This window comes from Thecamonas trahens (assembly GCF_000142905.1).
Source record: "Thecamonas trahens ATCC 50062 unplaced genomic scaffold supercont1.12, whole genome shotgun sequence".
NCBI lineage: Eukaryota > Apusomonadida > Apusomonadidae > Thecamonas > Thecamonas trahens.
The window spans coordinates 14,716-35,764 of record NW_013657668.1 but is presented as its reverse complement, the minus strand read 5'-3'; the positions used below and the strand labels follow the sequence as shown (position 1 = coordinate 35,764).

At 62.9% G+C, this 21,049-nt stretch overlaps 14 protein-coding genes across 14 annotated transcripts; 10 read left to right on the top strand and 4 right to left on the bottom strand.

Moving 5' to 3' along the window:
• Positions 1-8: 8 nt before the first annotated feature.
• Positions 9-974, bottom strand: AMSG_03181 (uncharacterized protein; the record flags this gene model as incomplete). The annotated part of the gene is made up of 1 exon (XM_013904578.1): positions 9-974. One exon carries the CDS (start codon positions 972-974, stop codon positions 9-11), a length of 966 nt encoding a protein of 321 aa, XP_013760032.1.
• A 2,147-nt stretch (positions 975-3,121) lies between these two features.
• AMSG_03180 (uncharacterized protein) lies at positions 3,122-3,334 on the top strand (the record flags this gene model as incomplete). The annotated part of the gene is made up of 1 exon (XM_013904577.1): positions 3,122-3,334. One exon carries the CDS (start codon positions 3,122-3,124, stop codon positions 3,332-3,334), a length of 213 nt encoding a protein of 70 aa, XP_013760031.1.
• A 116-nt stretch (positions 3,335-3,450) lies between these two features.
• On the top strand, positions 3,451-4,877 carry AMSG_03179 (peptidase M28). Its single transcript, XM_013904576.1, has one exon. The coding sequence runs from the start codon at positions 3,465-3,467 to the stop codon at positions 4,848-4,850; it is 1,386 nt and encodes a 461-aa protein (XP_013760030.1). The 5' UTR covers positions 3,451-3,464; the 3' UTR covers positions 4,851-4,877.
• A 104-nt stretch (positions 4,878-4,981) lies between these two features.
• On the top strand, positions 4,982-6,349 carry AMSG_03178 (adenosine kinase). Its single transcript, XM_013904575.1, has 2 exons — positions 4,982-5,133; positions 5,395-6,349. Exons 1-2 carry the CDS (start codon positions 4,997-4,999, stop codon positions 6,275-6,277), a joined length of 1,020 nt encoding a protein of 339 aa, XP_013760029.1. The 5' UTR covers positions 4,982-4,996; the 3' UTR covers positions 6,278-6,349.
• Positions 6,350-6,572: 223 nt separating this feature from the next.
• On the top strand, positions 6,573-8,032 carry AMSG_03177 (replication factor C subunit 5; the record flags this gene model as incomplete). Its single annotated transcript, XM_013904574.1, has 2 exons — positions 6,573-6,800; positions 7,196-8,032. The coding sequence occupies 2 exons, from the start codon at positions 6,573-6,575 to the stop codon at positions 8,030-8,032; spliced, it is 1,065 nt and encodes a 354-aa protein (XP_013760028.1).
• A 155-nt stretch (positions 8,033-8,187) lies between these two features.
• On the top strand, positions 8,188-9,392 carry AMSG_03176 (unfolded protein response Orm1). The gene is made up of 2 exons (XM_013904573.1): positions 8,188-8,382; positions 8,603-9,392. Exons 1-2 carry the CDS (start codon positions 8,209-8,211, stop codon positions 8,885-8,887), a joined length of 459 nt encoding a protein of 152 aa, XP_013760027.1. The 5' UTR covers positions 8,188-8,208; the 3' UTR covers positions 8,888-9,392.
• Positions 9,393-9,415: 23 nt separating this feature from the next.
• AMSG_03175 (uncharacterized protein) lies at positions 9,416-10,635 on the top strand (the record flags this gene model as incomplete). The annotated part of the gene is made up of 1 exon (XM_013904572.1): positions 9,416-10,635. Exon 1 carries the CDS (start codon positions 9,550-9,552, stop codon positions 10,633-10,635), a length of 1,086 nt encoding a protein of 361 aa, XP_013760026.1. The 5' UTR covers positions 9,416-9,549.
• A 186-nt stretch (positions 10,636-10,821) lies between these two features.
• On the top strand, positions 10,822-11,923 carry AMSG_03174 (uncharacterized protein; the record flags this gene model as incomplete). Its single annotated transcript, XM_013904571.1, has 1 exon — positions 10,822-11,923. The coding sequence occupies one exon, from the start codon at positions 10,822-10,824 to the stop codon at positions 11,812-11,814; it is 993 nt and encodes a 330-aa protein (XP_013760025.1). The 3' UTR covers positions 11,815-11,923.
• Positions 11,833-12,819, bottom strand: AMSG_03173 (uncharacterized protein). Its single transcript, XM_013904570.1, has one exon. The coding sequence runs from the start codon at positions 12,743-12,745 to the stop codon at positions 11,858-11,860; it is 888 nt and encodes a 295-aa protein (XP_013760024.1). The 5' UTR covers positions 12,746-12,819; the 3' UTR covers positions 11,833-11,857.
• A 304-nt stretch (positions 12,820-13,123) lies between these two features.
• AMSG_03172 (carbon nitrogen hydrolase/NAD synthase) lies at positions 13,124-15,473 on the top strand. Its single transcript, XM_013904569.1, has 2 exons — positions 13,124-13,304; positions 13,418-15,473. The coding sequence occupies exons 1-2, from the start codon at positions 13,154-13,156 to the stop codon at positions 15,391-15,393; spliced, it is 2,127 nt and encodes a 708-aa protein (XP_013760023.1). The 5' UTR covers positions 13,124-13,153; the 3' UTR covers positions 15,394-15,473.
• Positions 15,429-16,055, bottom strand: AMSG_03171 (uncharacterized protein). Its single transcript, XM_013904568.1, has 2 exons — positions 16,000-16,055; positions 15,429-15,810 (listed from the first exon to the last, which is right to left on the bottom strand). The coding sequence occupies exons 1-2, from the start codon at positions 16,016-16,018 to the stop codon at positions 15,521-15,523; spliced, it is 309 nt and encodes a 102-aa protein (XP_013760022.1). The 5' UTR covers positions 16,019-16,055; the 3' UTR covers positions 15,429-15,520.
• A 643-nt stretch (positions 16,056-16,698) lies between these two features.
• Positions 16,699-17,405, top strand: AMSG_03170 (ubiquinone biosynthesis protein COQ4; the record flags this gene model as incomplete). Its single annotated transcript, XM_013904567.1, has 2 exons — positions 16,699-17,304; positions 17,361-17,405. The coding sequence occupies 2 exons, from the start codon at positions 16,699-16,701 to the stop codon at positions 17,403-17,405; spliced, it is 651 nt and encodes a 216-aa protein (XP_013760021.1).
• Positions 17,406-18,624: 1,219 nt separating this feature from the next.
• Positions 18,625-18,989, top strand: AMSG_03168 (uncharacterized protein; the record flags this gene model as incomplete). The annotated part of the gene is made up of 1 exon (XM_013904566.1): positions 18,625-18,989. Exon 1 carries the CDS (start codon positions 18,723-18,725, stop codon positions 18,987-18,989), a length of 267 nt encoding a protein of 88 aa, XP_013760020.1. The 5' UTR covers positions 18,625-18,722.
• A 63-nt stretch (positions 18,990-19,052) lies between these two features.
• AMSG_03167 (uncharacterized protein) lies at positions 19,053-20,925 on the bottom strand. The gene has a single exon (XM_013904565.1). The coding sequence runs from the start codon at positions 20,885-20,887 to the stop codon at positions 19,082-19,084; it is 1,806 nt and encodes a 601-aa protein (XP_013760019.1). The 5' UTR covers positions 20,888-20,925; the 3' UTR covers positions 19,053-19,081.
• Positions 20,926-21,049: the final 124 nt, after the last annotated feature.

Sequence of the window (21,049 nt, the reverse complement as noted above, 5' to 3'; positions counted from 1 at the left end):
CACGCCCATCACCCGCGAGTGGATGAAGACGGAAGCTCGGCGAGGATGTAGTATTGCGAGGCGTCAGACATAATCTTGTGGGCAGGGACCGAGATAACGCCGTGCGAGCCGACATCGATCGAGGCCATGCCGGCTTGCTCGGTCTGCGCCGGCGGCGCAAGATCGTCGTCGTCGACATGGTCCAGCACGACGTCGACCTGCTTCTCCAGCGCCTTGTTAGCTTCTTGCATCTTTGCGGTGATGTCGTGCTTGTTGACCAACGAGTCAATCTGGTACAGCGAGAACGCGTCTGACGTCGGAGCAAGCTCCTGCAGCCGCTCGTACCGGTGGGCACGGTTGATCCAGCGCTTGCGCTTCATGGCGCGCAGGACCCGCCGCTGGAGCTGCGGCGGGAGCGACTTGAAGACCTCCATATCCAACGCGCTCAAATCCATTGGAACATCCAGCGCCTCCAGCGCACGCTGGAGCTCCTCCTCGTCCTCTTCCTCGTCCTCTTCGTCCGACTCGGTGTCTACAGAGGCGGCCTGCGTGCTTCTCGGCGCCGCGACACCTGCAGTGCCACCGGATCGCGACGTGAATCCGGCAGCCTTGGCGCCAGCCGACTTTGCAGCTGCCGACGCAATCTGCTGCTTGAGCAGCTTGCGCGCAGCCTGGGCCGCAGGCACGGACACAGCGGACTCGGCGGCGCGGCGGCGCCGCGCGCGCTCTGCCACGGTCCTCCGCTTGAGCGCCGGCGTAGCGCCATCAAAGACAAAGACCGGCTTGATGCGGACAAAGAGCAGCTTGCAGATGCGGCGGAACATGCCAAGCAGATGCGCGTTGGGCAGCGGCTCGCCATCTGCATCCCGCATGGCTGACATGAACTGCGCCAGCCAGATCGAGGTATCGATAGCCAGCCGCTGGTTCGACAGCGCCTCGAGCGGTACACGCCGCCCAGTCGGCTCTACCACCCGCCAGAGGTTCTTGACACCCATGTTGCTCTCGCCACTCTCTGGTCTCTCCTACGAGTTGGGTGTGGCCCGTGCACGTCTCCGGCCAAGGCTCCGCGCTCCGAGCCCTGGCCGGCTTCCGCCCTCGTGTCGCGCTCACCACTGCCCGCTGCCGTCTCGCTCTCGATCGGCCCCACCGCACACTTTCGACAGATCAGCTGCGATACAATTGTCGGGGAGGAGTGGAGGAGTGCTTGGCGTGTGTGGCGCTGGTTGGGATGGGTTGGGTCGGCCTGTGTGTGGTGTATCCGGCCCTGACTGTTGAGCTCTGATCTGAACAGGCGGAGTTGTTCTATCAGATAGGTGACGCGCACTGGGTGAGAACGCGCGTGACTTGACAGGCTCGATGCATCGCCCCGCCACCCACATCCTCATCTGATCATGTGTCGACGAGGTCGTACAGATGCCGGCCTTGCCTTGCCTTCTCCCCCCTCCCCCCCCTCCTCCGACCTTCGTCTCCGCTGCCCATCCACAGTGGCATCACACTGACCGTGACTCTGCCTTGGCACGTCATCTTTGCCCCACTCTCACCGCCGCAACTGCTCTCTGATCACATGCTTCACGGAGCAACGATCTGTCACGTGATTGATGAGTGGTGTGGTCTTTGATTGGTCGACGTCATCGCGTCGGACCGAATGACCTGCTGGCGACATCGAGCACAGCTAGTGAGTGTGGTGCGAGGTAGACGGGCAAGAGCAAGGTACTCTCAACTCCCTCCACAACAGACTCTACGTAGTTGTGCCACACCAACTTGAGGCCTTTGTTTGGATCCTGCTGCTCGTGTGGTCACTCTGGTAGGTGCTGGCTGTTTCTCGCTCTCCTGACTGCCGCCGCTTCCTGCTGCTGCCGCCGCTTCCTGCTGCTGCCGCCGCTTCCTGCTGCTGCCGCCGCTTCCTGCTGCTGCCGCCGCTTCCTGCTGCTGCCGCCGCTTCCTGCTGCTGCTGAGTGTTCCGAGATTGTGGATCTGGTGCCTTTGCTTATTACGATCTGTATCTGCTGCTGCTGATTAAGCTGCCATGACAAGACTGAGTGTGGTTGTAGTGCTTGTGCTTGGCGTGGCGTGCCTGATGCGAGGCCGAGCTGTAGGCTCGACTCCGCCCCCGCCATGTGCGTGCATCGTTGGTGCTGATCATAGTGACGACGGAGTGCTCTACTCTTTATTGATCAAGGTAGATGGCAATGACCCTGTGTCCGACTTGATCTTGACATCGGCACCTCAGAAGACCTCGAAGTGCAACCTCATCGAGGAAACATCCGAGTGGCTGTGTCAAATCGATCCCTATGAGGGCCAGGAGTTGACCATCACGTTCAAAGTCGATGGCGACGAGGATCGGATCTGTTCTGACCTCAATTGGAGTAGTGGCTCAGATGGGATTGGCGCTCTGGCCTGTCCTGGCCTCAACTGGCGATGTGCTCCTGACCTGTCTTGGTTCTCTGTTCAAGGGGGTGCCCTCGGCGACGATTTCCGCATTACTCACGCCGCCGGAAAGAAGGTCATGGAGCTGAATGATCAGTTCATCTGGGAGGCATCCCGTCCTTATGCCGAAGAGTTCGTGCTCCAAGCCAAGTTCACCGATATTTGGGAGACCATTTGGAAATGCGTGACAAAGAGTCCGTCACCGCTGCCGCCTTCGCCCTCACCGTCACCGCCGCCACCCGACGCCGCCGCACCTCCGCCGCCGCCGCCTTCCGACGCCGCCGCACCTCCGCCGCCGCCGCCTTCCGACGCCGCCGCACCTCCGCCGCCGCCGCCTTCCGACGCCGCCGCACCTCCGCCGCCGCCGCCTTCCGACGCCGCCGCACCTCCGCCGCCGCCGCCTTCCGACGCCGCCGCACCTCCGCCGCCGCCGCCTTCCGACGCCGCCGCACCTCCGCCGCCGCCGCCCTCCGACGCCGCCGCACCTCCGCCGCCGCCGCCTTCCGACGCCGCCGCACCTCCGCCGCCGCCGCCACCCGTCGCCGCCGCACCTCCGCCGCCGCCGCCACCCGACGCCGCCGCACCTCCGCCGCCGCCGCCACCCGACGCCGCCGCACCTCCGCCGCCACCCGCGCCCAAGCGGCGCCCGGTCATCACCGGCACCGACACCACAAGCTCATCGTCGTCGTCGTCGACGATCTTTGCCCTCGTAGTCATGGTCCTCGGCGCCGCTGGTCTCTTTGGCTACCGCTACTACACTAGCCAGCAGACCGGCACCGGTGGCACTAGCTCGACTACTGCAGGGTCGTACAGCGAGCTGCTTCCGGGTGACGCAGTCGGCGAGGCCGTCGATGTCGAGCTTGAGGCTGTTGACCCAGTCGAGGACGCCAACCTCTGGATCGATGTCGACGATGATGACTGGGAATGAACGCCTTCTTCCGTGCACGTGACAGCGATGTGCTTGTCATGCCGCAGCGCGGCTTTTGCACGTGCGACGTTCCGCCCTTCCCTCTCACCACGACGCCTCCGCCTCACACTCCACCGCCCTCTCTCCCAACATGTCGCACTCTATGCTTCATGCTGTTCTTGCTCTTCTGGTGCTGGTGTCGACTGCTGCTGCCAGTGGTAGCTTCAGCGGCCAAGTCCTCGTGGCCGCTCCCGGCAGTGTCCTGGCTGACAGCAACCACAGTCTGGAGATGTATTACGACATGCCGCAGCACAATGTGTCGTTGGCTCTGGCGCGGTCGGCGTCGATGCTGCCTTTGGGCTCAGTTGTGCTCTCGTCATCTCCCGAGATGTACATCGGATCGGATGTGACGCGGTCGCTGGTCGTCGTCTCGGCTCCGAGCGTAGACGTCGCACATCTGGTCCGCAATCAGGTGGAGAGCGAGCCGGTCTACGCCTATGGCTCCGGACTGGTGTTTGATGTGGCTTTGACCGACGTTGCCAAGCTGCAGGCGAGTGTGGCGCAAGCGAGCCTGGAGACGGTGGCCGTGCCGATGGCGCCGGAGCCGATGATGTTTGGGGTCAACGGCACGGCGCGGCTGGAGGAGGTGCTCGCGCGCGTGGAGACGATGTCCGCTCCAGATGCAGCCATTGCCAAACTTGGGGCGCAGATCTCGCCGGCGCATATGAGGCAGACGCTCGACTACCTGACCGGCAAGACGTCGACGCTGACGACTCGTCAGTCGGGCTCGGAGGATGCGGTCAAGGTGAGCGATTGGATTGAGGTCCAGCTCGAGGGTCTCGGCCTCGAGATCGAGCGCGACAACAAGTCTTGGAAGGGCTACTCGGACGACATCTACGGCACGCTTCCCGGACTCCACAACGAGACGTACATCCTCATCGGCGCGCATTACGACTCGTGCGGGCAGAACACGTCGTCGACCACCGATCCGGCGCCCGGCGCCAACTCGAACGGCTCAGGCGTGGCGGCGCTTCTGGAGATGGCGCGGGTGCTGGCGTTGTCCGACCGCACATTCAACGCCTCGATCAGGTTCGCGTTCTGGACTGCCGGATGCCAAGGCTACTGGGGAACAAGGTGGCGCGCAAACCTAATCGCGGTGCGCGGCTGGGACATGGTCGCGTACATGAGCGCAGACATGGTGGCCTACCGGCCGCCGGGCAACCCGATTGAGATTGGCATCAAGAGCCGCTGGTCGACTCCGATCGCCAATGAGGTCTTCCTCGCAGTCATGGCGCTGTACGAACCCGAGGTTCGCACCTGCTACTCGCTCGAGACGCGCGGCTCGCAGACACCATTCTTCTTCTTGGATCTCATCGCCATGGGCGTCACCGACACCTGCGGCTTTATTCGGGACCCGGCGTACCGCCAGGCCGACGACGTGGTCGATCGGCCTGGCTTTGACCTCGACGGCCAGCTCACCGTCACCACCCGTGGCCTCCTTGCCTCTGCCGTCACCATGATCGGTGGTATCGTTTAGCTGTCGATAAACAACAAACACGTTCAGGTACCGCATCGGCCCGCTCGCTGATGTTCTCTCTGCTGTCACCATGGCGTCGGTCGCGGTTTCCGTCAGCGATAACCCCCCGTCGTCATCGGCACCCCTCTCTCCCCCCTTCATTAATCATGGCTACTGAGAACGTTATCTTTGCCCTCGGCAACCCGCTGCTCGACATCTCGGCCACTGTGGACGAGGGCATGCTCGAGAAGTATGGCCTCAAGGCCAACGATGCCATCCTCGCCGAGGACAAGCACATTCCGATGTACGCCATCCATTCATTCCCTCCCTCCCTTCCCCTCCCTCTCGCCCGACTGCCATGCCCGTGTCTCCTCGAGCTGTCGTCAGGCGACGTTGGTGAGCAGAGATGGATTGGGATGCCGAGCAGAGGACGGAAGCCACGTGGGCAGGGATGGCCCAGGGCGTAGCGTGCGATAGAAGCAAGTGAGAAGGGCACAAGTATGATGCGTAGATAGAAGAGAATATGGCGAGTCTCACAGTCTGGTTGGGGGGGGGGGCGGCGCAGGTACGAGGAGCTGTCCAAGCACGAGACCGTGTCGTACACGGCTGGTGGTGCGACCCAGAACTCGATTCGTGTGGCGCAGCACTACATGGACAACGCGCGGGCGACGACCTTTGTGGGTTGCGTCGGCTCGGACGAGTACGCGACCAAGCTTTCGGAGGCTGCGGCGCACGACGGTGTCCGTGTCGAGTACCTTGTGGACGAGGCGACGCCGACCGGCACTTGCGGCTGCCTCATCACCGGCAAGAACCGCTCGCTGGTGGCCAACCTCTCGGCGGCCAACAACTACAAGGCTGACCACCTCCAGTCGGAGGCGATCTGGTCGCTTGTCACCCAGGCGCAGATCTTCTACTCGGCCGGCTTCCACCTCACCGTCTCGCCCGAGGCCATGCTCAACATGGCGCGCCATGCCGCCGACACCAACAAGATTTACTGCTTCAACCTCTCGGCCCCGTTCCTTGTCCAGTTCTTCAAGGACCAGATGGCCCAGGTCATGCCGTACGCCGACTACGTCTTTGGCAACGAGGACGAGGCCGCCGACTACGCCACCCACAACGGCATCGAGAAGACCGACCTCAAGGAGATCGCCCTCGCCATCGCCGCCCTCGACAAGGTCAACACCCAGCGCTCGCGCACTGTCGTCATCACCTGCGGCTCGGAGGAGACCATCGTCGCCAAGGACGGTGCCGTCACCACCTACGCCGTCGACAAGATCGAGGACGACAAGATCATCGACACCAACGGTGCCGGTGACGCCTTTGTCGGTGGCTTCCTCGCCGCTCTGGCCAAGGGACAGGACATCGCCGCCTGCGTCGAGGCCGGCCACGTCGCCGCCCGCATGATTATCCAGTGCTCCGGCATTGTCCTCCCGGCCAAGTTTGCCTAAGCCAACGTCCTGCGCCTTGGACCCTCGTTCTGAGCCCTCGTTATGATTAAAGGAGACCTCTCTTCCTGCACACCCGCACTACCAAGGCACCGAGCCTGCTGCCATCCACCCCTTCACACGTATATCCCCTCTCGACCCACTGACCGTCGCTCGATCTCTGGGATCATCGAGTTGTGGCTGTCTTTCGCCTCCCTCCAAAACTCGCGCAGTGAGAGGGTTCGAGCCGTTTTCGCTGTCGCCGTCACCGTCGCGTTCGACTCGGTCACCACTTCTCCCCCTCCACGGCCCAAAGGCGATGGCGAGCGTGAGCCCGAACCTCCCGTGGGTGGAAAAGTACCGACCCAACTCGCTGGATGAACTTATCTCGCACAAGGAGATCATCTCGACTATCGAGACCCTCATCGATCGCCAGCAGATGCCGCACCTGCTGCTCTACGGCCCGCCGGGGACGGGCAAGACTTCGACCATTCTTGCCTGTGCCAAGCAGCTGTTTGGCCCCTCGTACAAGTCCATGATCCTAGAGGTACGCCTGCTCCCCCCTCCAACGTATTCTCCAACTGCATGCCACATCATTTCTTCCCTACCTTGCTTCCTGCCTTGCCTATGCCCCCCACCATCTGCCCTCTCCTCGCCCCTGAAGATTCTACGTCGGGATCGACGCCACTCCCTCCGTCCCTCCCCACACGAGGCTTCCAACAGTCGAGGCCTTCCAGGGTGGACCGCAACAACGTACACGCGGACGAAACCTCCACATCATCCTCTTTGTCTGTGTGTGCAAAGGGGGTCTGGGTAACGTCATGAGCGTGTGTACGGCATGTTTTGCAGAGGGCGACAACTCACCTCTCGGGAGGGACAAACGCGTCGACGCGGGCGGCGGGTATGTGTGTGTGTGTGTGGATGGGGGGGGGGGGTGGACAGCTTAATGCGTCTGATGATCGAGGCATTGCAGTGGTTCGCGATCAGGTCAAGTCGTTTGCGTCGACACGGAAAATGTTTGCTACCGGGTTCAAGCTCATCATTCTTGACGAGTGCGATGCCATGACCAAGACGGCGCAGAACGCGCTGCGGTGCATCATCGAAAAGTACTCGCGGACAACCCGATTCTGCCTCATCTGCAACTACGTCTCCAACATCATTCCCGCGCTCCAGTCGCGGTGCATGCGGTTCCGGTTTGCGCCGCTGAGCCAGGACCAGATCGAGCACCGGCTCAACCACGTACTCGAGGCCGAGGGCCTCACCCTCACGCCTGACGGCAAGTCGGCGCTTCTGCGGCTCTCGCAGGGCGACATGCGCAAGTGCCTCAACATCCTGCAGTCGGCGTCGCTGGCGTCGACCGTCCTGGACGAGGAGCTTATCTATTCGACGACCGGCGCCCCGATGCCGTCGGACATCAAGCTCATTCTCCGCTGGATGCTCAACGACCCGTACTCGACTGCGTACGCCGCCGTCACCAAGCTCTGCACCGACAAGGGGCTTGCCCTCATCGACATCGTGCGCGAGATCCACGTCGTCGTCGCCACCATGCAGTTCTCGTCTAACGTCCTCGGCGTCCTGCTCAAGGAGCTCGCCGATCTCGAGTACCGCCTCACCTTTGCCACCACCGAGCGGGTCCAGCTCGGCGCCCTCGTTGGTCTCTTTGCCGTCGTGCGCGATCTAGTCGGCACCGAGCAGGCACAGGCCCGCGCCCAGCAGCAGCAGCAGCAGCAGCAGCAGCAGCAGCCGACCGCCATGGATGTCGCCGCGCCATCGTCGTGACCAGCCGTTCCTCCTTGCTGCTCACTGCCGAGCAGCCATGCGATCGTAACACGTTCCCCTCCTCCCTCACCGTGTCTCCTTAATACGGCCGTGATCGCCAGTCTTTCTGCCGGACAGGCACGGGGCACTTGCGTCGAAACAATCTGAGCAACACTCCTCTCACTGCAAAGGCCAACATGGACGAGGCAGCACCGAACGCGGTGAACCCAAACTCGACATGGATCAACGGGCGCGGCTTCTGGATCTTCTACCTCTGTCTCATTGGTGGCTTCCGGTTCTTCCTCTACCTCTTGCAGGGCTTTATGGCGTCGACGACGGCTTGGACTCTCTTCAATGTCCTCCATACTATGGTATGTTTGATTTGCTCTGGAAAGGAAGGAAGCGGTCGGGAGGGAGAGGTCGGGGGAGGGGGGTGCGGGGGGTGGCCAGAGTTATCCGAAGGCCTACCAGTAGCATGACTTGGGCTACGGGGATGAAACAGCGCATGGAGAGGGGAAATGTACTTATGGTGATGTGTGTTGCATACGGTGGTTGTGGGTGTGTGCGTTCGGCTTGTGTATGGATGGGTAGACCACGTTTGTGACGTGGCACTGGATGAAGGGCACGCCGTTTGAGCACAACCAGGGCGAGTTCAAGGAGTTCACCCTCTGGGAGCAGCTCGATGATGAGGTCCAGTTCACCACCACCCGCAAGTTCTTCACTGCAGTCCCGGTCGTCCTCTTCCTCATCTCGTGCCACTACGCCCACTTTACCACCACCCAGTTTGTCATCAACGTCGTCGCCGTCGGATTTGCCCTCATCCCCAAGCTCCCGTACATGCACCGCAAGCGCATTCTTGGTATCAACAAGGACTAGCTAGGCTAGCCTCGTCGTCTTGTTTGTGACGGCGCTCTGTGCCTTGCTTCTTTCCCCCCTCTCGCTTGCCCTCCACGCTCACCGCTCTCTGCCGCAGTGTGCCTGTCATGTCGCGCGTTTGATGGCCCTGTTGCCAGGCTGCGATGCGGTGAGCGATGTGATGTGGCGTAGGTTGGGATGCGAAAGGTGGAGCGGACTCGGGGTGTGTGTGACCTAACTAGAGTCCTGGCCGCTGCCCATCTTGATGGCGTCGACGCTTGCGCTCGCTGTCGATCACATTCTTTGTGTTTTCTCTCTCGCCCACGGTTGTTCACGGCTGATCTGGCGCTGACACCCAGCCAGTCATGCACACTACCGCCGACCAGGCCTCTGCTCGCCACGCAAAGCAGAGTGCACGTGCACGCCGGCGCAAGCTCGCGTCTGTGCAAGCACCACCGGTTTCGTCGCCGGCCACCCCCTTCCCTACTCTCCAACAAGCAAAAAAAAACCATGTGTCAAAACGGTACGATGGTCGAGTTTGACTGCATGCGCTCTGCTGGCTGGCGGCCTGTCAGGCGGCCGTGCGCGCCGCCACTCGTACCCCACACCCACACCCACTCCCCCCACCCGCTGACACTGCCTGTCATTACCCACATCCTGGCTCTCACCAGGCAGATATCCTTATGTGGCGGCATGTGGTAGAGTGGGAGGAGGAGGACGACGAGCTGGAGACGGTGCTGTATGCGACCCCCGCACAGGTCGGTTTGTTCCACGCTGCCGAGGCCGGAGACGCCGAGGCCGTGGCCATGCACATCAGCCTGGTGCAGGCAGAGTCGACCGAGGATTGCGAGTCGGGAGCCTTGGCGCCGCTTGACATCACACTGTTGCGCGATGAGCGAGGGAACACTCTGCTCAATCGGGCGGTGTGGGGCGGTCACGAAGAACTCGCGAGATGGCTCGTCGCCGAGTTTGGCTTCAGCATTGCCTCGCGCGATGCGTACGGCTTTACTCCGCTGGCGGATGCAACGTGGTACGCCCAGGTCAATGCGGTGCGATTCTTGCTCGACGCCGGCTCGCCTGTGCTCACCGCCACACACAATGGCATGACGCTCATCGACATCTGCCATCGCGACTTTCGGACCATCGCCGATCGCGACAACGACGTGGCCGCCGTAACGGCGATGATCGAGGCGTGGACCGAGGCACGGACTCGCTGGTGGAGGCCACAGCGGCATCGGTACTTTCCCAAAGCCTTTCGCGACGAGGTATTCACTGTTCTGGTCATTGCCCGCTCGCACGATCCCGACTCGGGCGAGTACCGCTACGCCTCGGCCTGTCTCCTTCCGTTGCTTCCATCCGAGCTCCTCTGCCTCATCTTTGCGCATTTGGCGAGCCAGCATGTGTATGAAATTGAGTACGCGGCAGCCGATGCGGCGTTGGCGGCGCGAGCAGTGGCTCAGGCAGCGCAGGCAGCTCTGCGCGAGGCGCAGCGGGCGCTGATGCGCGAGATCGCCGCCGCTGCTGTCGTCGCCGAAGATGTCGACAGCGAGCTGGCCGCTTATGACGCATGGGTCACCGCCTGCGACGATCCCACAGTCACCATGCTGGTAAGCCCGAGTCAGGCGACCGCCGACCATGACGTCTTCTTTGCCGTCTCCTCCGCTCGGTCGTCAGGCCCGATCCGGCTCAAGGTTCTCCGCGATCTGGTGCAAGCCGATGCCCAGCTACGCGCCGAGGCCCGACGTAACTCTTCTGGCTCGTCCAACTAAAACCATTGGCGCACCTTTGTCTGCGTCAGTATAACGTTGTTGTTCGCCTTCCCACGCGCGCGCGTTGCCGCCAACCGGCGCAGTTTGGCCAAACGGCAGCAGCCTGCTCACCGGGAGCAGGGCAAGGGCATTGGCAAAGACCAGAGCAAGCGGCAGCACTCAACTTGCAGGACGTAGAAGGTCTCCATGCCGTACAAGAGACGGCGGGTGCCGCGTGCGGCGGGAGGAAGTGGCAGGTCACCGCGGCGGAGGGAGCGGTCGGCGTCGCCGAGTAGCTCAAAGTCACCGCTCTCTGTCCGTGTGGTCGGAGACGTGACGGTGCCGCCAGGAACGGCGCTGGCACCCAACGTGACGTTTATCAAGACCTGGTCGGTGGTGAACGACGGCGTCGAGGTGTGGGATCGGGCGTTTCTGGTCTTTGTCTCGGGCAGCTTGCTCGCCCAGTCGCCTTCGATCGCGTTGCCGGCGGTGGGCGCCGGCGAGCGGATCAACGTGAGCCTCGAGGTACAGGCGCCTGAGACGGGCGGGCGGGCGCTGTCGAGCTGGGCGTTTATGGACGCTGCCGGGCGGCGGTTTGGCGAACCGCTGGTCATCGATGTCAACGTGACGGCTGCGCACGCGCACGACATCAACGCGGCGCGCGATGCGCTGGCGGCGCTCATCAGGGTTGGGCGGGTCCTGGGCATGCCAGACCTCCCGCCGCTGGAAGCGCCGCCGCTGGGCGACGGGCCTTCGGCCTTTCCGTATTTAGAGGAGCTGTGGGCCATGGCCAAGGCGCTCGAGGCCCACACCGGGGCCGACACTGGCGCTAACGAGCTCGACGACGGGTTCAGCAGCGACGGTGAGCTGGTCGACGCGAGCGGCGACGAGCCTCTGTTCGAGATTTCTGTGCGGTGGCGGAGTGGGAACCAGGTCTTCACCCTCTCTGTCTCGGCATCGCACACGGTGGCCGACGTCAAGAGCGTGGTTGCGGGGCAGGCTGGGCTCCCGCGCGAGAGCCTCGAGCTGGCGCCGGCCTTTGCTGGCGGCGTCCCGCCTGACGGCCTGGTCCTCCTCGATGCATCGCGGACCTTGGCGTCGTACGGCCTTGGCAGCGGCACGGTGCTTGAGCTGCTTGTGGCGCCGGGGCCGGCCACCCTTGGGCCTACGCCGCAGGGTGCGAGTCCGCAGTGGGGATGAGGCGGGCGAGGAACAGGATCGAGATAACATGGCGGCTTTATAGCTACGACTGAATCATGCGGTAGGTGAGGTCGAGGACGTCGGCCGAGTCGCGTGAGTGCCAGCGGGTCTTGATGATAAACTCGAGCGAGAACTCCGGCGCGCAGACCTCGCCGTTGAACAAGATCTCGATCTTGGCACCCGGGATGTTGCGGCAGAGCTTCTTGCGGAGGTGCTTGGCGAGTCGCTTGATGTCGATTGAGGCCTTGGTTTGCATAACAGACGCGATGGACGGGAGGGCCAGGGTGGCGGCGTCGTTGGGGTCGGGGTGCACAGCAAACTTGACCCAGTCGACGTTGTCGACAGTAACAATGCCCTTGGACGAGACCGAGACGTTCGGCGGGAGCGCGCTCTTGTCCATGCCCAGATACTTTGTGGTAACAGACACATCACCAACTCGTCCGCTTTGCGCGGCGCTCTTCTTGTTCTCAAGCTTGCGGGCCCGCTTGGCCTCGGGCTCGCCGGCCTCGGCGGCGGCGGCAGCGTCGTTGGTCGGAGTCTCTGCGGCTCCGGCCCCGGCTGCGGTCGCGGTAGATTTCGAGCGCGAGCGCTTGCGCTTCTTCTTGCGGCTCGGCTCGGTGCCAGGGCCGGCGTTGGGGAAGATACGCTCGACGAGCGACTTGAGGGCCATGTCCTGGCGGATAGCGGTGAAGGGGTCGGCGCCGAGGTCGGTCTCACACGTGGGACACTTTGTTGAGCCCGAGTCAAAGTGGCGCAGAATGCACGGCTCACAGAAGGTATGCAAACATTCTGAGACCGTGGTGGCGTTGCGGAAGTAGCCGTTGCACAGCTCGCAGACGAGGTATGCGTTGAGCGCCCGCGTCCGTACCACCAGCTTGCCGCCTTGAATGACGGCGTCCTGCTCAGGGCCGAGCACACTTGCGCTAGCCATATATGCGAATATATATGTATGTGTGTATGCGTATGTGTATGTGTGTGAGTATGTGTGGCGTGTGTGGAGCGAAGTGGTGTATGTGTATGTGTGTGTGGGGGGGTATGGGTATGGGCCGTGAGGTGGCGGAGGTGTGGCTGTGTTCGCCTTCACCATCACGATCGCGATGACGATAACGATGACGATGACGATCATGTCTCCAGCTGTCTCCTTCTGCTGTTGAGATCATCGCCCCTTGTCATCGCATCTCAGCGGATGAGCAGGTGTGTGTGTGTGTGTGTGTGTGTGTGTGGTGGGTGGGTGGGGGGGGTGGAGCAGGCTCTGCGGGAGCCGAGTTGGAAGCTGCGTTCGATGACGGACGAGGTCGAGTACACTACACTCTGGACGCGTAGAGAGAGGGAGTAGAGGATGGACCCGACGGTTGTGACGGTTGCCACATGTGCCCTCAATCAGTTTGCGCTGGACTTTACCGGCAACCGTGACCGGATTCTGGCGGCTGTGGCCGAGGCCAAGGCAGCAGGTGCTTCGTACCTCATTACACCCGAGCTGTGCATTCCAGGTAGGGTAGCAAAGGCGGGCGGTGCTGGGCGTGGGAAGGGAGGCAGATCGTGTGGTGGTCTGGGCGAGCATGTACTGATGATGATGATGGTGGTGATGTTGATGGCGGCGTAGGGTATGGGTGTGAGGATCACTTTCTGGAGAAGGATACGTTCTTCCACTCGGTGGAGGTGCTTGCCGAGCTGATCACGTCGGGTGCGTCCGAGGGGATGCTGCTGGACGTGGGCATGCCATATGTCTTCCGATCTGTGCTGTACAATGTGCGAGTGTTTGTTCTCGACGGGCGTATTGTGCTTGTTCGGCCTAAGATGCATCTAGCCAACGACGGCAACTACCGGGAGGAGCGGTGGTTCACGGCGTGGTCGCGGCCGCGGACCACCATCGAGGTCGCACTCCCGCGGGTTCTGCGTGAGGTAACGGGGCAGGCCGAAGCGCCGTTTGGCGACGGCGTGCTGCGGTTTGCCGATGCCACGCTCGGGTCGGAGACGTGCGAGGAGCTTTTCACGCCGGCAGCGCCGCACATCAGCATGGCGCTCGACGGGGTGGACATCTTTGGCAACGGCTCGGGCTCGCACCACGAGCTCCGCAAGCTCTCGCGGCGGATCGACCTCATAGGCAACGCGACGCGCAAGTGCGGCGGCATCTACCTGTACGCCAACCAAAAGGGCTGCGACGGCGGGCGGTGCTACTACGACGGGTGCGCCATGATCTTCTGCAATGGCAAGCTGGTGGCCCAGGGCGACCAGTTCTCGCTCCGCGACGTCGACGTGGTGACGGCGACGGTGGACCTCGACGCTGTGCGCTCGTTCAGGGCTGGTGTGGCGTCGGCGTCCAAGCAAGCAGCGGACGCGCCGATGTACCCGTCGGCCTCGGCGGATGCGGTGAGCTCGGTCTTTCTCTCTTCGACCTTTGCTCGGAGGCGGGCGCTGACCGAGGCGCTGGGCAAGCCGCGGATTCCGCTGCCGCAGGAAGAGATTGCGTACGGGCCGGCGGCCTGGCTGTGGGACTACCTCCGGCGGTCGGGCCTCTCAGGCTACTTTGTGCCGCTCTCGGGTGGCATTGACTCGTCGGCGACGGCGACGATTGTCGGCTCGATGTGCCACATGGTGTACGATGCGGTGATGAGCGAGGACGGGCCGGACGCGCAGGTCCTTGCCGACTTGCGGCGGATGGTCCGGGTGCCCGAGTCGGAGCCGGATTGGCGTCCTGAGTCGCCGGCGGCCATTGCGGACGCCATCTTTGTCACGTGTTACATGGGTACGTCTAACTCGTCGGCCGAGACGCGGGCGCGGGCGGCCGCGCTCGCGGAGCAAGTTGGCTCGTACCACCTCGACATCAACATCGACGAGGTTGTGTCTGCCTTTGAGAGTCTCTTCGCCAAGACCACTTCGTTCACACCCAAGTTCAAGGTCCACGGCGGGTCGTGGGCTGAGAACCTGGCACTGCAGAACATCCAGGCGCGGTCGCGGATGGTCATCGCCTACCTGTTTGGCCAGCTCATCCCCACCGTCCGCGGACCTGGCGGCGGGCTCCTCGTCCTCGGCTCGGCCAACGTCGATGAGGCCATCCGCGGGTACTACACCAAGTACGACTGCTCGGCAGCAGACGTCAACCCGATCGGCGCCATCTGCAAGGCCGACCTGCGGCTGTTCATGACCTGGGCTACCGAACGGTTCGGCTACTCGTCGCTCGCCGACATCATCGCGGCGCCGCCGACAGCCGAGCTCGAGCCCATCACCGCCGACTACACCCAGACCGACGAGGCCGACATGGGCATGACCTATGCCGAGCTGACCGAGTACGGTCGCCTCCGCAAGATCGGCAAGGCCGGCCCGGTCTCCATGTTTGAGGCCCTCGTCCGCAAGTGGCCACACCTGTCCCCGGCTGCCGTCGCCGACAAGGTCAAGTTTTTCTTCAAGATGTACGGCCGCAACCGCCACAAGATGACCACCCTCACCCCGGCCTATCACGCTGAGTCGTACTCACCTGATGACAACCGCCACGATCTCCGCCAGTTCCTCTACCCGGACTGGTCGTACCAGTTTGCCCGCATCGACGCCCTAGTCGCCGCCATGGGTGACGACGCTTAGCTCTCTCGCCCCGCTCGTTTCCCCGCCAATGACCATTGGGTGGATCAGAGAGTTCATTACATGCAAGGCCCCAAACCCAATGACGGTCGTGTCGTGATCGTGGCTGGAGGAGAGCGCGGCTACCAGTCTAGCCCAGCATCTCCAGCAGCTCGCGCTCTTCGTCGGTGATTTGCTTGTGGTCAAAGACAACGTCTGCGTCTTCTCCAGACTCGGACTCCTTCTCCTTCTTCTTCTTCTTCTTCTTCTTCTTGGCCTTTTTCGGAGCTGTGATCGCTTGGCTCCGGAGGATGTCCGTCCGGCTCTGCTGCTCCACCGACGCCAACAGCGCCAGGTCGTCGTCGTCCAACTTGACCGAAGCCGCTGGCCCACCATTCTGCTGCTCACCATCCACCTGCCGAGTCTCAGGCGCCTCATCCTCTACATCCACCATGAGTCCACAGCCCCCCCCCCCTGCCCTTGTCCCAGTCCTCATCCCTTCGCCATGAAGCCACCACAGGTCGCGCCATTGGAGCCAGCCCCCCCCCCCCCCCCCCCCCCCCCCCTTTCCCCCCACCTCCTTCCTCTCCCTCCCCCCCCTCCTCCTCCCCTCTTACCAAACACACGTACTCGGAGGAGTGTCGGCCATGTTGCACCCCTTGTGAAATGCGTATGTGGAGAAGTGGTGGTGGTGGTGGTGGTGGTGGTGGGGAAGGAGGAGGGTGGCGGTGGCGAGTGTCTCTGGTGTCACGGTCGTTTCTGGCTGTGCGGTGGCTGCTGAGAGCGAACATGTGGTGATGGCGGTGGCGACGATAGTAGACGGGAGAGAATGATCATTGGTGACGGTGGCTTATGTTATTGGTTAGAGATGGATAATGTCGTGGTGGGCACACCAGGTGTACCTTCTATGACATGGTCGTCTCCCCCCTCGGTCTTTCACGTGGTGGTATCAATCGTGTGTGAACGCCAATCGGCCACTTTTTCCCCACCTTCCACGTTGTGAACGAATGTGATCAGTGCCCTTGTCGACAGAGACGGTGGATGATGGTGGCATGGTCGATGATGGGCACTGGTTTCTAGTTAGGAGGAGTGTGTGGCTTTTCTGAGATCTGCGATGGACGGCGGAGGGTTGCGATGGGCGACGGGGGGCTGCGATGGACGGCGGAGGGCTGTTGTTGCCGAGCGCGTCACAGCAAGGTGCGCGAGACGTAGGCCAAGGTCAAAGGCTTGGGCAACACCCGACTCTTAGGGCAAGGGCAAGGGCAAGGGCAGGGCAAAGGCGAGGGAGTGGTCTGGACAAGGATAGCCGAGGCAGCCAGTGAGAGCATCATGTTGCGGTCGGTGCTGGGAGCAGGCGTGGGCGTGGTGCGTGGTGCGGTGACGGCGAGCGGACGAAGGGCGGCGAGCTTGTCGCCGCTGCAGCGGGTTGTACTGGCGGCGGGCGCAGCCGTGGGTGCATTCCTGGATCCGACACGGGCGGATCTGGTGTCGGCGCTCGGGGAGACGACGGGACTGGAGGCGCTGCGGACGATGCGAGCGCAGATGGCGAGGGATGAGACCGGGGCGAGGATCCTGGCGGAGCGGCCGATGATCGATTCAGCCACGGCGGCCGAGGCTGCTGCGGCGCTGGCGGCGGATGAGGCCGCCGGCGTGGTTGCCAACACGCCGGAGAGCTCGTTTGCCGCTGCTTACGGCACGTTTCTTGCCACCCATGGGTTCTCGCCTGACGAGCGGCCGGCGGTCCGGTTTGTGGACGACGACGAGTTGGCTTACGTCATGTTGCGGTACCGACAGGTCCACGACTTTTGGCATGTGCTCTACGGGGTCAAGCCGGACGTCGAGGGCGAGGTCATGCTCAAGTGGATCGAGGCCGGCGAGACCGGGCTGCCTATGAACGTGCTCTCTGCGCTGGCCGGCCCGTTCATCACCTCGCACGTCGATGCAGCGGCCCGAAAGCGGCTGCTCACCCGCGGCATCCCGTGGGCCATCAGCACCCGCAGCAGCCTCAAGGCACCGCTCATGTGTGTGTACTATGAGGAGCTGCTCCAGTCGCGGGCGAGCCTTGGCGCCGTCCGGAGTTCATTGGGAATCACGCCATGGGCGCCGCCACAGGCAGCGGCGTCGGCTACTACACCCGGTCGCCCGGCTTGAACGAGCCGAGCGAGCGGAAAAAGGCAAAGGTCGACGACGATGCCGCCGGCGGCGACGCCGGCACGGTGGCGCCCGAGACCGACGCAAGAGCAGTCTCAGGCGGGAGGACCTTGAACTCGTGACCCGAGTCTGGCTCAATGTTGTCGAGCGACGGCAGGTGGTCGCGCTTGGCGGCGACACGGTCGAGAATAGCGACGAGGGCCGCCCGGACAGAGGCCTCGACAATGGCATGCCACTCGAGGCGCGCCTCGGAAGACTGCGGCAGCTCGATGATTACCAGCGACAGCGTCCACCGCTCCCACTGGACATAGTCCGACTGCTCCCAGAACAGCACCTTCTTGCGCCGGCCTTCGATAAACGAGATCTGCAGAGCATCGGCCACGCCCTCGACCGAGCGGAGGCGCGTGCCGGTGGCGTCGCGCGGACCAGCGGCGTCGCCCTCAGTGGACGATGTCGACGGCGGCATGACCTCGGCTTCAGCCACCGGCACCTCGAGCATCTGCACCGTCGCAGCCTTGATGCGTGTGGCAAAGGCAGCGACCTGCGCATCCACGTCATCCTCGTTGCGTGGCGACATGAGATAGCAGATGTTGAGTCCGAGGTCCATGTCGACCGGGACCGGAACGACTGCGTCCGAGCCATCACTCTCTACAAACGTTCTCTGAAACAGGACTGTGTGGAGCAGAGCACGGACAACTTCGGGCGCCCGTGATCGATCCACCACTACCAGCGGTAGGCTGAACGCCGCAAAGTTCATGGCGTGCCTGGCTTTGTGGAACACCACCGGTTTGGTCGCCGACTTTGCGTGAGGTGGAGTGGGAAGGGCAAGGGCGAGGGCGAGGGCGAGGGCGAGGGTGAAGGGAATAGAGGGAGGGGGGTGGTGTGTGTGTGTGTGTGTGTGTGTGTGTGTGTGTGTGTGTGTGTGTGTGTGTGTGTGTGTGTGTGTGTGTGTGTGTGTGTGTGGTTGGTTTGGAAGGGGGGGGGGTTCGGGAGTTGGGTGTGGTGGACGGTGAGCGGAGAGCGACGGGCCAGGTCTGGCGGCCTGGGCTGGCGGCTTAGGCTTGGGCTTGGACTCAAGCTGCCGCGGGAGGGTACACTTGTCGCACACCAACAGCGAGGGAGGGCGTGGTCGGAAACGGTGGTTAGTGTGGCTTGAAGCGGGCTCGTACTTGGATTGCAGTGACGCGGGTTGGGTGACGGTCATGGACGTGTCGACAACGTCGACGGCTTCGCAACGGAGGCGGAAGAAGCGGATGCGCAGGGTGCCGGACTCGATCAAGTCGAGCGAGGGGCTGGGTGGGGAGGAGGCAGAGGCGGTTGATCGCTTGCTGAGGGAGAACCGTGAGCTGAAGAACAAGAATCGCCTGCTGGAGTTCAAGATCCAGGTCCTCACCGACATGCTCACCTGCGAGCGGCTGGACTCGCTGGCCCGCGAGCAGCTGCTGCTGGAGCAGACCCAGCAGACGTGATGATGGCGACCTGGCGTCGCGAAGGGCCGGCTGCAATATCAGCAGTGAGTAAAGCAAACGGGTGTGTACTGGATGGGCGTTCACGGCTGCCGTCACACGACATCGCTCAGCGACGCGGAGTCGGACGCGTAGCGGGCAGATGCAGGGCGGTTGGCAACTGCGAGCCGATCAAGGGAGGTGGCGACGGCGGCCCAGGCTGCGGATCGTGGTAGAATCGAGGCGGGTGGAGTCACCGGCGGCTGACAGCACGAGCCGTCACCCAGGTGTGACGTCCGCCAGAGCGGGATGCACGGCCGCGGGCAGCAGCCGTAGAAGGCGCGCGACTCAAAGCTCATGAGACCGATGGCCACCAGCGAGTAGAGTTGGATGAAAAAGACCGGAAAGAAGGCCCACGCCAGCGTCTGATTATTGTGTAGCGAGTTGGTGGCGACCGTGACAAAGATGCCGCCGTAGATCGACATGGCTCCCATGCAGCCGACAAAGGACAGGACACCGTCGGTCGCAATTGGGAGCTGAAGCACAGCGGCGTCGAGTAAGAGCACAAAGGTCGATGTCGGCGCAAACATCCACACCGCCACAATCAACGGCGTCAGAGCGTGCCACCACGAGGTCACCTTGCTGCCCGGAAACTCGATCTGCCACTGGATGAGGAAGGAGAGTGGGATGAGCATGGCGCCGCCGGTAAAGACGTAGTACACACGGATTGCGAGCCCGCGCAGGCGCGAACGAAACGCCTCGACAAGCATCGCGCCTGAAATCATGCCCCAATACAACTCAATTGGGAGAAGCGCGGCATTGAGCGGAAGGTACACGCTGTGTGGCGTCCACTCACCGACCACCACATTGTCGCCACGGCAGCAGAAGGTGACAACCGCAAGCAGCGTCCAGACTACCATCCACGCCATAAAGCACGCCCCGCCTGGACTCTTCGATCCAACATCAAATGGAATCGTGAGAAGAAGGAGGGCATAGAAGACGGCAATCGGAACGAGAACCCGCCAGGACCAGTCGACGATGCCGTCGGCAAGGAGCACGATCGCCACACACTCAAAGACCGACGACGCAAGCATGATGACAGAAAACACAAGGGCAAACAACTCGCCAAACCGCTCCTCGCGAAGCTTCGTCCGCCACGCAACAAGCGCGTCTTCAGACTTGATCGCCATCGCGTCGACCGCGCGGTAGACCGAGTTGAGCCCAGGCGTCGGCACAAACTGCGCCACAATCTCGGCACTCAGCAACGGACGATCCTGCGTTTGCGCCTGAGACACCATTGCTACCGGTGCCAACAAGTCACCCATCGCTTCCTCCGGAAGCGTGTGGTTGATGAAGAACTGCTGCGGATTGTGTTCGGTCGAAGTAATCGGCGGGTGGGGGCCGCGCGGCGCCTCCCTGTCGGACAACGACCGCACTTGGCGAGAGGTCATGACTAGGCCGGCGACATCAACCCAACTATTGGCATCACTACTGCTCCGGCTTGCGCTGCTCTCCTCGCTCTCGTGATGACGAGCCACGGAGGATCGCGCTCGCTCGGCGGGAGCAGCCAGCAAAGGCGGGAGCGGGCGATCCAAGTCGGGACGGCGGGCAGCCAGGTCGGGATTGGCAGCCATGACAGCTTGGAAGTGGCGCGAGACAACTGATGCCAGGTGCAGTTCTGCAGCAGGCCGCAGATCGGAGTTGCCATTGATCTGGTGCCCGCATCGCTCAAACGTGCCGGTCACCAGCTTGCGCCAGAGAGCATTGTCCTCTGCGAGAGAGCGCCAGGTCGAGCAGACGCGCCGGAGGCGGACAAGCGTGGCAGTGTCAACAAACGAGAAAATGTGAAGCATGAGCTCGGGAGGGAGATCATGTACCGTGAGTCGAAGCCCGTCTCGAGTCGACGGGCCGGCCTCGTCCATTCTGGATGGCTGGAGGGCCTGGTTCGGTTGGCTGCGGCTAGCGACAGGTGACGTCGGATTTCGTCGTGCGGTGTTCTGCGGCGTGCGGGCACGCCCCGGACTGCAGCGCTACACGACATGGATCGGGAGGAGCGTGTGTTATGCAAGAGCGCTACGTACTGC